Consider the following 17053-nt stretch of genomic DNA (forward strand, 5'->3'; position numbering starts at 1 on the left):
GATGGCGTCACAGGCGGCCGAGGGACGGAGAGGAGACGTGAGCAGAGGCTGCTGTGGGTGCTAAAGGCAACGCGCGCGAAAAGAACGCGGCTGCAGAGGAAATTGGGCTCAATCGTAGTTTTGTGATTATCTCTGTGAGGGGGAACAGGGGTTTCCCAGTAACACCTTGGCACCCTACAAGCTATCGCCTTGGAAGGATAATTTGCGGGGGTGGGGGAAGCCACGACTGTAGTTTAAAGTGTCCTTAAGGGTGTCACATAGAATCATAGAGTTGGAAAGGACCACAAGGGCCATCCAGTCCTACCCCCTGCCAAGCAGGAGACACCATCAAAGCATTCCTGACAGATGCCTGTCAAGCCTCTGCTTAAAGACCTCCAAAGGAGGAGACTCCACCACATTCCTTGGTAGCAAATTCCACTGCCGAACAGCTCTTACCGTTAGGAAGTTCTTCCTAATGTTTAGGTGGAATCTTATTTCTTGTACTTTGAATCCATTGCTCAGTGTCCGCTTCTCTGGAGCAGCAGAAAACAACCTTTCTCCCTCCTCTATATGACATCCTTTTATATATTTGAACATGGCTATCATATCACCCCTTAACCTTCTCTTCTCCAGGCTAAACATACCCAGCTCCCTAAGCCGTTCCTCATAAGGCATTGTTTCCAGGCCTTTGACCATTTTGGTTGCCCTCCTCTGGACACGTTCCAGCTTGTCAGTATCCTTCTTGAACTGTGGTGCCCAGAACTGGACACAGTATTCCAGGTGAGGTCTGCCCAGAGCGGTAGTATTACTAATACAGTGGTACCATTACTTCCCTTGATCTAGAATCTAGATTCTAGATGCTATACGTGCTATTGATGCAGCCCAGAATTGCATTGGCTTTTTTAGCTGCTGCATCACACCGTTGACTCATGTCGTTTGTGGTCTACCAAGACTCCTAGATCCTTTTCTCATGTACTGCTCTCAAGCCAGGCGTCACCCATCCTGTATTTGTGCCTTTCATTTTTTTGCCCAAGTGTAGTACTTTACATTTCTCCCTGTTAAAATTCATCGTTTGCTTTGGTCATGACACTCTGTCGTCTTTGGTCGAGTACTGGATCTAAAGATGATTTTTCATAACCCAGAGATTTACAATGGTTCCTAACTTGGAACCCAAAACCCCCAAGAAGAGGGGAGAGGACCCAGGAGAATCCCCATGGTTTAATATTTAAATATAAAATATTTACCAGACTGGTCAATTAACTTGGGAAGGATTTTTTTCACACTCCAATGTTGTGATCTTGTGTTGTTTTATTTACTGATCACAGGCACTTCCCCTCTTATACTCTTCTGCATGATGCATTTTCATGCTTTTAAGCAGTAAATCATAATCATAATAGTGTATTAATGTGTATTGTTCTTTTATTACCTACCCTTCACCAGCAGGTCCCAAAATGGGTTACAACAGTCTAAAACCAAACATTAAAACATTAAAAGCCACCTACACCCAGAGTGGCTGGGGAAACCCAGCCAGATGGGCAGGGTATAAATAATAAATCATTACTGTTTTTTTAAAGTGCAGCTAGTAGCTTGTTCTGGAGTTTGGTGATATAAACCTGCCCTTTGTGGCCTGTTCAGCACTATTTCAGATTCACAGGGTTGTGATGTGATTGGCTCTGAGGCGGGGTGGGGTGGGTGGGTTGCGTTGCATTGCATTGCATTGCGGCCAACCTCTCTCATTTTCAACACTAGGTGTCCACCCCAGCTTGTGCTGCTTGCCAAACCCACCTACAACCATGACCCACAGCAACACTTCCTCTCACCAACCCCGCACACTTACCCATTAGACCAGGGGTGAGGAACCTGTTTGGCTCCAACCTTGTGGGCCTACTTTGACTTATGGGCAGGGCAACCCACCAGCTCATCCATCACCTGACATAATTGCAATGTCACATAACTGAAATGTGATTGTCCCACTAACAACCTGATCTGAAATATCAGATGGAGAAAGTGGGAGGGATTCCCAGGCCTGCCCGAGGCCGATAGCTTCAATGTTCTTTAATCCATTCTCCTGCTCCCTGCTCCATGTCAAGAGGTGCAAAACAGCCTCTTCAGCTGAGACCTTTTGCAAGAAAACAGCTCAGGTGAGCTGTGGAAGGACACTCATGATAGGATAGCTCCCTAGCAACCGTACTGCTCTCCTGTCACTTCCCACCTCTTTGCCTTCTGCCACCAAAGCTGAAACAACATTGTGGGTTAAGTGGGCAGCGGAGCAGGACAGCTGATGAGCTGCCCTGGCTAGTTGTAATTTTCTCCAAAGCTTCCCTCCAAGGCTACTACAATGGCCTAGCAGCTCTCAGAAAGCTGTAGGTTGTGTTGCCATCTGTCAGCCGCCAAGCAAAGTGATCATGATTATGGCCTTAAGAGAAATGTAGACGATTGGGGTTGAGCACCACTGCATTTAGTACAGCTGGCTCCTGATCCTACACCACCATCCACTCACACTAGCTAGCACAAAGGGATGGCATAGCAGCCCTTGGGTTGGATCCGGACTTTGCATTCTGCAAACACAATGGCTCCTTCTGTCCACAGTTTTTTGATCGAGTGGTGAAATCCTGCTAGTGGAATGGGGGAGGAGAGGAGGAGGCAACATTTGTCAAATTCCCCACTCCCTGTGCAGTCCCCTAGAACCACATATTGTTCCAGAGGATCCTCTAACCCTACCCTACCCCAGAGCAATTCTTTTTCAGGGGGAATTAAGCAAACTCTGGACACAAGTCCTTGCAAAATTACCTAGTAACATTCAATACTAGAACGATTCACTCTCGTTTCCCTACCCCAACAAATGAGTTATGCAGCCAGAATTGTATGAATGAGACAAATCTAAGCTAGCAATAAAAAACACATAGGAAAGTGTAACCAACTTTACTTCTGATAAAACAAATGATTTAGTCCCAGTTGTGTATGACATTAACAAATGATCAAAAAGCCCGGCTATGGCTTCTTTTTTGGCCCCTGTTTCTGAATCTGTCATGCCTGTTGGAGCCGCCACCTCGCCTTCCATTCCTGAAATCCGAGCCACCACCTCGGCCGCTGTCACGCGATTCTTCAAGCTCGGGCAATTCCGTTGCCACAGAAAGTTGCCAGCGTCTTGTATCTTGCCATGTTTGCTAATAAAAAACAATTTTTTTGTTATCTCTACAATCAGGACTCATCACATAAAATAAAAGGATAGAAGTTTGGAAGATTCCCCCCTCAAGGCATCAAAGTAAGTTAAGAAAAGTATTGTTATATTGCCTCTTGACACCTCAAGGTAACCTATTATTTCCTCTTATATGTTTCTTCCATACAATGACCAACAAAAGTTGGTTAAAGGAAAGTTTCAAAACTTCCAAAAGTGAGCATTTCTGTAAAAAAAGAAGCCATATTTCTTACTTTAACTAGTGTTTAGATAAGTTTCCCAAACTTGGGTTTCCAGCTGCTTTTGAACTACAACACCCATCATCTCTAGCAAGCAAGACCAGTGGCCAGGGATGATGGGAACTGTAGTCCAAAAATAGCTGGAGACCCCCCCCCCCAAGTTTGGGAAACAATGGTTTAGATAACACTTTATGTTATTCAGCCATTGAAAAATTAATTACACTGCCTCTAGTTATTAGACATAATCTGATAAAATACATGTTTTAACCAAGTGATGGGGTTGCCCTGAATGGAATCAATTCTTGGGCAAGAGGTATTTAATGATAAAGAAGAGTAGAAACTATCAGGTTCCATTGATCAGAAACTATCAGGTTCCATTGATCAGAAACTATCAGGTTCCTTGATTAAATTTCTTAAATTTCTTAAACCAATTTCTTCCTAAAACGCAACATTTCCAATTTAATGTGTTTATAATGATAGCAGGTCATATTTCTTCATTTATGTATTAATAATAAAGTGGGGGAAAATAAAAAATCCATTAAGTAGCAATTTCTCACCTGTACTTTATTTAGTTCAGCTACAGGAATATCAAAGCACACACCCTGAATACAAGAGAGAGACATTGACCGTCAGGCATTGAACAAAGAAATCTGCAACATTTTGAAGAAGGCAAACTTATTAGTTCACATATTAAGATGCAACAGTAAGTGACTGACAAAGTGCCGGCATTTGATTTGTGCAAAAAAATTATAGAGCAGTGTCTAAGTAAATAGTTCAAGTACTGGCGAAGGCCAAGTATTTTACAGACCAGCATTAAGAACCAGAAAAGTTTGATGAGGATAAACACAGATGGCTGGTTTTTAATAACTAAACACAAGTCAAATGGAGAAGGATGAAAGGATTTGTCAGCCATTAACATTAACCAGAAGTAATAACTGTACAGTACTTGAAAAATTCAACTCTACATATTTCAAATGTACCGTATTATGACAACACTAACTCCAATTATAAAATTCATCCTCAAATCATTTCACCAATACCAATTTGGTTTTCAAGTGCAAAACCTGTGCTTTGCATGTTATCAGAACAGATGAGGAAAAACAAATACTATAAAATGCTCAACTAGCAAATACCTACGAAATGTCTAGGTCAATATTTCTTACCGTCTTCCCCTTAAGAAAGCGCATTCGGGACACTTTGCTGTCAATGTCCTCACCCAGCTGTTCTTTCAGACCTCGCCAAGCATAGCCAATGGTGTGCATTTCTACTGAACACTGAAGTGTCATGGTCACAAAACCCTTTAAAAAAGCAAGCAGCAATAGATATTTACAATAACAGCAGAGGGATATAACCGGTTAATTGTTAAGAGCTTTGATGAAGGTCTTTACATGTGGGGTAGCCTGATAAGAACATGTGATACCAATCCTGAAAGCACCACACTGCCTGTCATTGAACCACCAGGCCAAATTCAAGGTGTTAGTAGAGTACTAGCCTATTTAAAGCCCAAAGCGGCTTGGGGCCCAAGTATCTAATAGAGTACCTTCCCAATATCAACCGTATTTGGACCTTACAATCAGGCGAGGCCTTGTTGGTGATGTCAACAGGGGCTGTCTGGTGGGAGGTGATGCATAACAGGGCCTTTATACTGGAAAGATTGATCATCTCTCTCTCTGTGCAATGCTCTCCCCAAGGAGATTCCCCTGGCACCTTCATTATACAACTTTAGGCTCCAGGTGAAAACATTCCCATTCAACCAGGTTTTTGACTGACTGACATCCTATATATTGTGTTTTTGAGAGAGGGCGGGGTTATTTTTTATTATGTGTTTTTATCTTGTAGTTTTATGCTGTGAACCGCCCTAAGATCCACAGATGAAGGATGAGGTATAAGAATTTGATTATTATTAATAAAAACAACATAGGGTACAAAAAGGTTCCACTATAATTCAGTGAAACTACCAAATAGACTGTTCAACTTTTATAAAACCAATCTATATTTTAAATCCTTAATACATCCTCATTGGGAGGCCAGTCATACAACTGACTTCCACTTAGGGCCAGTGCAGATATAAGCAGCATTCAAATTCCAGTTAAAAGGGAATCCTGGATAACCTTAACAGTAGTTAATATTGGTGCCATCACAAAATTCAATGTCTATGAATGTGTGTTTTATCCTTGGTGGTGGGAGGAAAAGATTCCCTGCCAAAGAAGGAATTACATGGCCCATGCACGATCACTTAATTATGGCTCAAATATTATTTGTTCATTTACTTAGTTTGTTGCATTTATATCCCACCTTTTCCTCCAAGTTCAAGGTGGCGTATGTGGTCCTCTCCCATTTAATCCCCACAACAACCTTGTGAGGTAGGCTAGGCTGAAAGGCAGTGACTGACCCAAGGTCACTGAGTGAACTGTATGGCCTAGTCCAGCACTCTAACCATTATACCACACTGGCTAGTCCTTTGTCAAAAAGAAAATGTATTGGTACATTCAGTATGTGCGGGGTGTGTGTGTGTGACCTTTTGGGTGTGGCAGTTTCACTGTGTTGTCACCCAAATAATGCGAGAGTCTTTTCAGGAAAGTTTGACTAGGATCATTCTTAAAATAGATCTTAGACTATATGTTATGCAACTGCATGCCGTATTTACCGCATCCGAGTTGAGCAAAGAACGCTGTTCAATGGAAGTAGCTCCAGAAATATGAGCCAGTGCAGCAGCCAGAGCTTCCACTGCCCCCTTTTCCTCTATCAGCCGTTCAGCTGCCTGTCTGAAGTGGTCAATGGCAGATGGAGGAACGGAATCCAAAGATCTGAGCAAAAGATTAGTCAGTGTAATATAAACTGCTGAAATGATAAGTGTACATTTTATAACACAGGAGATATTGAAGCTTAAACAAGGCTGCAATCCTGAATACACTTACTGGAGAGCAAACCCCACTATTTCGGGCTTACTTCAGAACATGTATAGGATGGCAGCTTTGGAATTCTAGGGTTGTATCCAATGGCTAACACTCCCCACAACTGACAAAAGTGCTGAATATCATGCTGCAGAAAAACAAAAATGTGCAAGAGTGCTACTGTTCTTGTGAGCTAAAATAGAAGGCTGTGAAGTGTAATCTGTCTTCATTAAATCAATATTCCTAATCTTGGACAGATATGGTGGAAACTCATGACATGCGCTGGACACTGCATTAAGTTCAAAATAAACAAAGAATGAAGTACCTGATAGCATCTTTACTGGAAGCCTTAATAATGTCTGTTGCTGTAGGAACACCCACGCGTTTAAATGTAATCCCCTGAAGTTAAGAGTAAGAGTATGTATATTATTCAAGTAATAAGCCACCCCTGGAGACACATGCAGTGGCTTAGATAGCCAACATATAAATGACACAAAAAAGTTGGAAGAAGATAATTACCGCTTTTTGTTCTACTTGTCTCAGCTGATGATCTTCCTTGCGCTGATAGAAACAGATGCACATCCCAGTTCGGCCAGCTCGACCTGTGCGCCCAGAACGATGAATATAGGACTCTACATCCTTCACAAATGAAAGTCGTGGGAAATGCTTATATTAATCTTACCAAAAAGCTACAGAGAAGCCAAACATTCACATTTACTGACATGCAAGTGTTTAGCTATGCAAAAGGAAAGACAGATTGCACAAAACACTATATGTGGCATCCAATGTTGTGTATCACTTTAAGTAAGCTACCTCTGGCCTGCAACATGAACATACAATTAAAGGGGGTTCCTTCTTTTCCACTAGGAACTAGTAATTTACCTTTGGTGGTGAACTTTGTATTACCAGATCAACCTCTGGGATATCTAAACCTCGGGCAGCTACATTGGTTGCAACCAGAACTCCAAATGATCCATTGCGAAAGCCTTTCAGTGTAACTTCTCTCTGCTTTTGTGGAATATCACCATGTAAAGACTGTGCATCCTAAGTACATAAAACAGAGTTAATGGGAGGTTATTGGCAGAAATGACAAATGACAAGGATCAGTTTCCTCACCGCCCCAAAAGCAATTTAAATGAGCTCTGACATATCTTGGATGCAAGAGAATATTTCCCCTGAATTCTGACATACCCATTTTCTATTTCCCCTCCCTTTTCATGAAAGGTGTGATGTCCAAAATATCCATAGCTGCATGAATACATTCATGCAGAAAACAGGATACTTGCATTGTGAGACTGCCAAAATGCCATCCACTTCAGCAAGGCACCTAACAGCAAACAAGACATCCTTTCCCACAGTCAGTTCAAGCAAAGTTGAATTTGTCGCAATCCTTTACAAAAACAAGGGTCATTGCACCTGTTTTATTGAGGCATTCAGGGCCAGTTCAGTTGCTTCTTTTTTGGTCTCACAAAATATGATGGTACGTCCATGACTACCACTGTAGACTTGAATAACGTCTCCAATGACTGCAGCTCTCTGGGACCAATGACATTCAATAGCCAAATGCTGTCAGAAAATGAAATTAATGCTGGTTAGCAATAAAAAAAGCTATGACTAAAGGCTAAATTAGTTGAACATTCCTCCCACTGAAATCAATGGTACAAGTTAGGCTGGAATCTTAGCCCTATTTACCTGGGAGTAAGCCCCAGTGTTAAACCACAGAGCCTAGGGCTTGCCGATCAGAAGGTCAGCAGTTTGAATCCCCGTGACGGGGTGAGCTCCCGTTGCTCGGTCCCAGCTCCTGCCAACCTAGCAGTTTGAAAGCACGTCAATGTGCAAGTAGATAAATAGGGACCGCTACAGCAGGAAGGCAAACGGTGTTTCCGTGTGCTGCTCTGGTTCGCCAGACGTGGCTTTGTCATGCTGGCCACATGACCTGGAAGCTATACGCCGACTCCCTTGGCCAGTAACGTGAGATGAGTGTCGCAACCCCAGAGTCGGTCACAACTGGACCTAATGGTCAGGGGTCCCTTTACCTTTAAGCCCCAGTGAATTCAATAGGACTTGCTTCTAAGTAGACATGGCTAGGAGTGGGCCATCAGTTATGACTTAAAAGCAATTGATTTCAGTTAGACCAAAGTATAACCAACTCTGGATCCAACCCAATTATCTTGTTTGCTTGTTTTTTAAAGAAAAGAAATACACTTGGTACACACAAATTTAATATTGTTTCACTGGAAGAAATTACTTACTTCTACAGTCATTGCAGTCTTTTGAGTCCTCTTTCCAATAAGATCAATTTGCTCATATTTAGATTTCATGTATTTCTTTGCTACATCATAAACCCAATGTGGGCAAGTTGCAGAAAAGAGTAATGTCTGTGGATTGTCTTCAGAATCTTTAACACAAAACAAATATTGTCATACAAAGTTAAACCAATTAAACTAATTTCCACAATTAAAAATACAGGAAAATCTATAATCATCATATCTATAATAGAGGCAAAACGCCACTCAGAATAAGAGAAAAAATTACATTAACATTTGTGCACTCTTACTTCCTGATAATTCTTAACATGTGCACTCAAGGTATTACTATTCAACAGAAGCAGATGTAGAGTATAAAATAGAAACGCAAATGAATGCACATGTCTTGTATATCCAGTGTCTCATGCTTTATTTGCGAGCATTTTCCTGTTCTAGTTTTTGTTGTTGTTTAGTCGTTTAGTCGTGTCTGACTCTTCGTGACCCCATGGACCATAGCACACCAGGCACTCCTGTCTTGCACTGCCTCCCGCAGTTTGGTCAAACTCATGTTCGTAGCTTCGAGAACACTGTCCAACCATCTTGTCCTCTGTCGTCCCCTTCTCCTAGTGCCCTCAATCTTTCCCAACATCAGGGTCTTTTCCAAGGATTCTTCTCTTCTCATGAGGTGGCCAAAGTATTGGAGCCTCAGCTTCACGATCTGTCCTTCCAGGGAGCACTCAGGGCTGATTTCCTTAAGAATGGATAGGTTTGATCTTCTAGCAGTCCATGGGACTCTCAAGAGTCTCCTCCAGTTTTAAGAAGCTCCAATTTAAAAACATCACTGAAATGCCATTAGGAACACAACCCCATACCAAACCTTTTTAGAGCATCATTCCCTTTTAGAAGCAATGTGCGACACTGGATATTTCAGAATACTTAAAAATAACTTTTAAATCTAAAAATAAAGTATCTTAATAATTTTAAACCAATGTACATACTGCTCATTTCTTCATATATATGCAATATTGTGCACTGGGCTCAAATTATATTTAAAATCCTCTGACACTGAAAGAGAATAAGACGAAATTGCTTTCAAATTTAATCCTCCACTACGGATTGACCAATCCTCCACAGCACTTTCAATTCAGGTGAGAGACGAAGGTGGACTGCAGTGTCTGCTGAGCAAACAGATCTAGAAACAAGAGAGCTCTATGGCTTGACATGACAGATAAACAGATGAAGTAGTTACCTTTCTTATAAGCATATGCTAAAATTTCCTCTACTTGTTCCGCAAATCCCATGTCTAACATCTGGTCAACTTCATCCAGGACAACATGCTTTAGATTGGAAATGTCCAATTTGTTATTTTGAAGATGGTCTTTAATTCGACCTGGTGTCCCAACCAGGATGTCGATGCCATTACGCATAAGATCAACTGAAAAGGAAAGTTAATGTTGATTATGTATTAAATTGCTGAAGAATTAGTTTCACGAATTGTGACAAAAGTGCCATGTGAAGATGAAACAGCTCTGCACCACATTTCTAAAAAAACGGTTTCCTGTGACAAATGAACGTATTTACGACAATGTTCTAAAGTTTGCAGGAACTACTTTGGTAGAGCCCCAAACCTTCATGCAGGGTACTTTCCAAAATGTGTAACTTTAATATTCATTTGGACATTTGTCAGTGCTTCCATTAATCCTTTGCTTTAAGATATAATCTAAGGCTGCCATCCTATGCTCACTTAACCTGAGAATGAGCTGCACTGAATACAGTGGAAGTTACTTCCATCCAAGTAAAAAATACATAGGACGGAGCCTGAATTCTTTTCTTCAGTTTTTGGTATCCCTTCCTACCTATTAAGCAACACTGATTTCCTATAGGTAACTTTCAAGTGTCCCCACACACCTCTGAACACAAGAAAAGTGAAACAGTGAAGTACAGTCAAACCTCGGTTGTCAAACGTAATCAGTTTTGGTAGCCCGTTTGACTCTTGAAACCATTCAAAAACCAAAGCGCAGCTTCCGACTGGCTGCAGCAGCTTCCTGCACTAAAGCAGAAGTTGCATCGGACGTCCAGCTTCCAAAAGATGTTTGAAAACCGGAACACTTTTTCCGGGTTTTTGGCGTTCGGGAGCCGAAATGTATGGTAAATGAGGCGTTCAGGAGCCGAGGTTTGGCTGTACTTCAGACTGTTGTGTTCTGTTTTGTTTGAAAGGGGGACCAGTTTTTTTAATAAGTAGGTTTTAAAAGCAGGGATATAGTGTGAATGTGTCTTTAGCACCTAATAACACACCACCAATGCTAACATTACTGGGACCAGGTGGTGCTGTGGTCTAAAACATAGAGCCTAGGGATTGCCGATCAGAAGGTCGGCGGTTCAAATCCCCGCGACAGGGTGAGCCCCCGTTGTTTGGTCCCAGCTCCTGCCCACCTAGCAGTTTGAAAGTACGTCAAAGTGCAAGTAGATAAATAGGTACTGCTCCAGCAGGAAGGCAAACGGTGTTTCTGTGCGCTGCTCTGGTTCGCCAGAAGTGGCTTAGTCATGCTGGCCACATGACCCGGAGGCTGTCTGCGGACAAACGCTGGATCCCTCGGCCTACAGAGCGAGATGAGCACACAACTCCAGTCATCCGCGACTGGACCTAACGGTCAGGGGTACCTTTACCTTTTTAATGCTAACATTAATAGAGCCTAATCTAAAGGTAACACTATTTCTTCACATTTTAATTGTGTTTTCTCCCCAATCACACAGATAACCTTCTTTCTTTTTTTAAAGTGCTACTACCACAAAAAAACCGACTGTTGTGATTTCTTACGTTGTCCATTGTATGCTGTTCCTCCATAGAAGCAAGCCACAGTGAGTTTCCTTGTGACATCTTTGAAGTCTCTGGCTACTTGCATCGCCAACTCTCTGGTTGGAGTGAGGACCAGAACCTAAACATTTCGTTGAAATGCAGTTATTTGAGTGTTGTAAAAGTATGGGCTGAAATATCCTTTTATTTAAATCTGCAGAATTTTTGCAAGTTTATTTTTACTTGAACATACACTATTATACACATGGTGGGAGATATTCAGAGCTGCATAGGTGAAAATCTCCTCCTCCTACCTGCCCAATCTGCTCTGGAGGGTCTCCCAACTTTGTGGAGCACATCTCGGGGCATGTGGGGGCTGCAGCAGGGGATGGGGAAGAAGCATAAGTCAATTTCACTCACCTTTGGTGTGCGGCCTCTTTTTCTTTCCTGGGAATCTCCCTGAAGTTTTTCAATTAAAGGAATGGCAAAAGAGAAGGTTTTCCCAGTTCCAGTCCGAGCTTGGGCTATCACATCTTTGCCATCAGAAATATGCTTGTAAGTCTTTACTTGAACTGGAAACAGGTAGGTAACTCCACGAGCTGTGGAAAAATACAGTTAAGGCTTTTATATAGAAAGATGTAAAATCATTATTATTAAACAGCTGACAATTGCTTATTCGAAAAAAAACCAATTTATAGCATGAAAGCAATTCAAGTGTTTTTATTTATATATTAGAGAAAACAGATGTGAAGATTCATTGAATACATTGCTAATTACATTTCCAATGTAGATCAAGGTACTACTAGTCAAGCATTCTGTCTAATAGCAGTTCCCTAGCAAGATGCTTTTGCTATACACAAATGTGATGACTGTATTTATCTTTATTGTTTAGTAATCGGGGTTTATTGCCTCTTTAAAATGGAAGCTGCATTTAATTATTGTAGCTGATGGCTACCTATGAATCTGTCTAACCCCTCTTCAAAGTTATCTAAATTAGTAATCTAAGCAATGAATGTCATACATTTTGAGTCATGTAAGAAATTTTCTCTTTTTTTCTTAACTGAATCTAGTCAGTCAACTTGCACTGGATGCTCAAGAATTAACACTGAGAGATTGTCATAAAAAATTATCATGTAAAGAATTTTAAAATATTTTCAGATACTTAAAGATAGAAAAAAAAACAAGAACGATCAGGGTGGGGAAGAACCACACAGAGAAATATACAAGAAATATTACAAAACTGTAATCTAATCACTTAATTTAGTAGAGTTTGGTAATTCTCAGGTAAAGCTGTAGTTTGGAGAGAATCATTATGATCTAGAAATGGGTCTAAAATGTTTAGAAGCTGTCCGAATTGTCATTTTCATTAGGTGTGTTAAGGTTTCCATAATTAAATGACATTACAGTTGTGTATATATATCATTAATTTGTGTTAGATTTTGTGAGGCTTTACCACTGCATAGCCACCACAAAAAGGTGTGAAAGGTTTTTATGCATTAAGTCAACTTCTTTCTTAAGAAAGATGCATTAATTACTAGAACTGGCATTTTAGACAAATGGTTTGGTTATTATATTGAAATTTTCATCCCCATTTTATTTTCTATTCTCAGTATCAAAATAGTGGTGCCTCGCTAGACGAATTTAATTCGTTCCACGGGTCTTTTCTTATAACGAAAAAATTCGTCTAGCGAGTCCCATAGGAATGCATTGAATTTTTTTCGAATTGTTTTTTGCCCATAGGAACGCATTAATTGAATTTCAATGCATTCCTATGGGAAACCGCGATTCGCTAGACGAAAACGCATTCGTCTAGCGAGGCAACCTCCGCTCGAAAAATCCTTTCGTTAAGCGGAAATTTCGTTAAGCAGGGCGTTCGTTAAGCGAGGCACCACTGTATGCTTTTTCTTTCATTGTCACTGTATATCAAGCTGTTTTAAGCTATGATTCTGAGATCTCTCTCCTTGGTGTTCACAGCCAAATTAGAATGCATCAGGGTATTTGTAAATTTTGACTATTGTTCCAATGTGCATCATTCTGTACTTACATGGAATCTCATCTACTATTGCTCAGCCACTGTTCTAAGACATAATCAAATAACCAGTCCTGGCGAGAGCAAGATTAAAATGGGCAGGGAGGGATGAAGAGGAGGAGTGTTCTGCTTCAGACTGTAAACATTTAAAGAACATACCTTTGAGAAGGTCAATAGTTGCTTTAGAGAGATTAAAGTTGGCAAAGTCTCCTTCCTTTTGCTCTTCAGTCAATTCCTGTTGGGGGGTTTTAAATGCAAAAGATTAGTTATAGAAAATCAATTTAAAATATTCCAAAAAGTGCTAGAAGTTCCGAAAGGAAAACAATAACAAGTGTTTATTATATCTGGTAAATGTTTTCACAGATTCGAACATCTTGGGAGAAAATAAGGAATAGAAGGAAAGAGATACTAAGATATCCTGTACATAAGGCTCTCATAAACTTGTATAGATGAACAAGACAAGAACAGAAATCTCAGTACAAAACACTAACAGCAAGCCTATTATATTGAACATCAGAAGCTACATCATTGCAAATCAGACCACTGGTCCATCTATCTCAGTATTTACAGTACATGGATTGGCATCAGCGGTCTGTGTTACAGAGACCTTCTTCTGGGTACCCCACCTTCTAAAGCAACCACAGACATTTGGACTGCATCACCTCAATTGTGGGACTTTTGCCAGGGATGCTCCCTAAACATTTACTCTTATGTCTTTTCATTGTCAACCTTTTAATCAGATGAGCTTTTTTAAATGAATCTGGTGCTACTCATCTTGATGTTACTACTGTTTTTCCTACTGTGGTGCTTTACTGTAATTTCAGTCAATTTAAGAGTTACCCATCCCTACGTTAGAGTATTTTTTGCCATGGCATCTACAAGAACATGGCTCTTTATCTTCAAACTGAACTCAGAAAATAGACACCTTCAGCCTGTTTACCCAAACCCTTGGGTCTGTACATTTGAAGTCCCAAGGTTAACAAAATGCCCTTGCATCTCCAATGTAAAAATACAGATGTGTGGATTGGGAAATGAAAATATGAGGTACATTCTATTTTTAATTATTATTATTTCATCTATTATTCCCAGGGTGACCCACAACAAAACACCACCTTAAAGTCTTTACAATAACAAAAAATGAAACATCACAATTAAAACCAGCAGCTGATATAAGTAATTGAAACAGTTGAAACTTGGAACCTAAAGAGTCTGGGAGAATTTTTAAGTCTTCGTCTGGTGACAAAATGATTATAAAGTTGTCACCAGGAAAGCCTCCCTGTAGAGCAAGTTTACATTAACAGGGTGCCACACCAAGCAGGTACTTTTTCTCACTGCAATCTACATTTCAGTTAGTGATGGCACAAAGGGAGTCTCCACAGATAACCTAAGCCTGCGGGCATTGAAACACAGAAAGGAATTCCTTCATGTATCCAAGTACCAAACCATGTTAGGATTCAAAGATTAAGTACCAACACTTTGAATTGTGCTTGGAAAAGGAATTATGACTACACCTTGCCTCAGTACATGGGTTAATACACTTACTTTTCCCAACTTCTGCACTGAAATTCCATTGAAATTAAGTATACAAAATGAAAGGTCTGAAGGTATCATCTCACCTGATCTTGGTCACTCTCACATTCCGTATTTGATTCTTCAACATTACCCTTCTTTTTTGAGTTGCCAACTCCATTAGTGGCGGAGGATGTTGTATTGTGTTCTGCAATTATGTCTTCAATGTCATCAAAAACTTCTTTCTTTTTCTTAATTTTCTTTGGTTTGGGTGGTTCCAATTCTGCATCAGACAGTTCATTCTCCTCTGTTGGTGTTTCTTGAATTTTCATTTTATGCTTTTTAGATTTATCTTTTTTATCCTTCTACAATAAATAAACAAACAACCTCAAATTAATATGCACAGGCGTATCTATCCCTCCCTGGCATGGGGAAATATATTTCCCCCTACAGGTATATGATTTGAAGCTATGCAGTTCATTGTGTTTGTACGCAATTACATCCTTATGTAAAGTCCCACCGACCTCAGTGAGGCTTACTTCTGTTGCCTTTTAGAAGTACAGTAGATGGGATTTTCTTTTATGTAACCCCCACCCTGGCTATAATGTATCGGGGGGGGGAGTTGTTTGCTTGTTTGGCAAGATAAAGTGAGTAACAAACGCCGCTGCCTCCAACTGGGGAGGCCGAGCTTGGCCACCGTGCCCAGTAGCCATGGATGGCTTTATCCTCCCGTTGCCTAATCCTCTTGGAAAGCCATCCAAGTTGGCGGCCATACTCACTGCCTTCTGAGAGAGCGAGTTCCGCAGTTACAAACTATGCGCTGCGTGAAGCACTTCCCCTTTTAAAAAATAAATAAATAAAATCAGGAGTGCTTGGTTTCTTTAAAAAATATATAATAATTTCGGCGCGGGGGGGGGGGAGTTGGAGAGAAGCAAGACTGGCGAGGCCCACGTTGTTAAAGGCAGCCGCGTGGCAGAGGCTCACCCCACGCGCTCTTGCGCTTTCGAGAAGCGACAATTCGACTAGGCGGCCGCCAAGCGCCGCGGCTGAGGAAGGGAAGCCGCCTTTGGCTCCTCCTCCTCCAGGGCCCGGCTCGCCTCTCCACTCGCGGCCACGAGGCCCAGCCGGCCCGGCGCTTTCTCCCCCCCCCTTCCCCCTCTCCGGATACCTTGCGCTTCTTGCCGCTGCCCTCTAGGGCGACCTCAGCGTCCATCGGGGTGCGGGGCTCCATCTCGTCCTCGCTCTCGTAGTCTGGCCGGGGGGCTGCGGGCATTTCCTGGGACTCTTCTCCGCTGAGGTGGTGGCAAAAGCGGCTGCTCAAAGCCGACGCCGGGGCGAAAGGAAAGAGCCCCGCCCCGGCGGCGCTGCTGACGAGAAAGCGAGGCGGCGCTTGGCTGCGAGAGGCGGCTCTAGGCCAGGCCCAGCCCCGCCAACAGGGGGAGTGAAGCGTGGGGGCTGAGGAAGCCGAGCGGTCGCTGGTGGCGCGGGAGGGCAAAGCCCGGGAGCGGACGAGACCCAAAGCCTGCAGGGCCGGCGAGCGGGCGCAGTGCTGCGTGAGGTAGCGGCCGAGGCAGCCCATTCCCTCCCAGGCGGCGGCGAGTGCGACTGTCCCCGGCTAGCAGCTCCTGCTGCTCCTCCTCCCCTGAGGTGAAGCGCGGTAAACGGACACTCCCCCCTCGGCGAGTCATCGCCGTCTTTCTCCGCGTTGGCTCTGCGGTGCCGCCGCACTAGGTGGCAGGCGAGAGGGCGGCCTCGGGGGTGAAGCCGAAAGGTTTTCGTAGTGTTCAGCACCGTTTCCCTCTGGCCCGAGTCCTGTCGCTGCTGCCTGAGGCCGAGCAGTAAATTCCAGCGGTAGAGAGATATGTGGCAACTTGGCTGAATCAAACTGGGCTGGGACACCCCCATCCCCACCCCCACTTCTCGATTATCTGCTTCAGCCACCACCGCCACCCCACTTTCCACGCTTTAAAGTAGCCGAAAGTCAAAACTTAAAAGTGAGTAGCGTTTTGGTAAGGAAACGCCCCCCCTCCTCCGCTGAGGAATTTGCAGTCTGCATATGCCCAGAGCAGGGGGGCCAACTTGAATAAAATATGGAGGGGGCCCAGGTAAGCCCTGCCCCGCATAATTGAATCACAGGATGAGGCACACACACACAGTGAATGGAAATGCCCATCAACTTTGGAGG

General features: G+C 42.5%; 1 protein-coding gene and 1 long non-coding RNA gene across 2 annotated transcripts; one reads left to right on the forward strand and one right to left on the reverse strand.

The window, feature by feature from the left end:
- The first annotated feature begins 6 nt into the window (after positions 1–6).
- LOC132592169 (uncharacterized) lies at positions 7–7827 on the forward strand. Its single transcript, XR_009557628.1, has 2 exons — positions 7–53; positions 3185–7827. It is a non-coding gene; the product is annotated as an uncharacterized LOC132592169 (long non-coding RNA).
- Positions 2886–16462, reverse strand: LOC118096140 (nucleolar RNA helicase 2). The gene is made up of 15 exons (XM_035137502.1): positions 16037–16462; positions 14976–15233; positions 13519–13594; positions 11751–11929; positions 11355–11472; positions 9786–9971; positions 8543–8688; positions 7707–7856; positions 7173–7334; positions 6810–6929; positions 6616–6689; positions 6044–6203; positions 4560–4694; positions 3954–3998; positions 2886–3146 (listed from the first exon to the last, which is right to left on the reverse strand). The coding sequence occupies exons 1-15, from the start codon at positions 16445–16447 to the stop codon at positions 2958–2960; spliced, it is 2409 nt and encodes an 802-aa protein (XP_034993393.1). The 5' UTR covers positions 16448–16462; the 3' UTR covers positions 2886–2957.
- Positions 16463–17053: the final 591 nt, after the last annotated feature.

Source organism: Zootoca vivipara, chromosome 5, assembly GCF_963506605.1.
Source record: "Zootoca vivipara chromosome 5, rZooViv1.1, whole genome shotgun sequence".
NCBI lineage: Eukaryota > Metazoa > Chordata > Lepidosauria > Squamata > Lacertidae > Zootoca > Zootoca vivipara.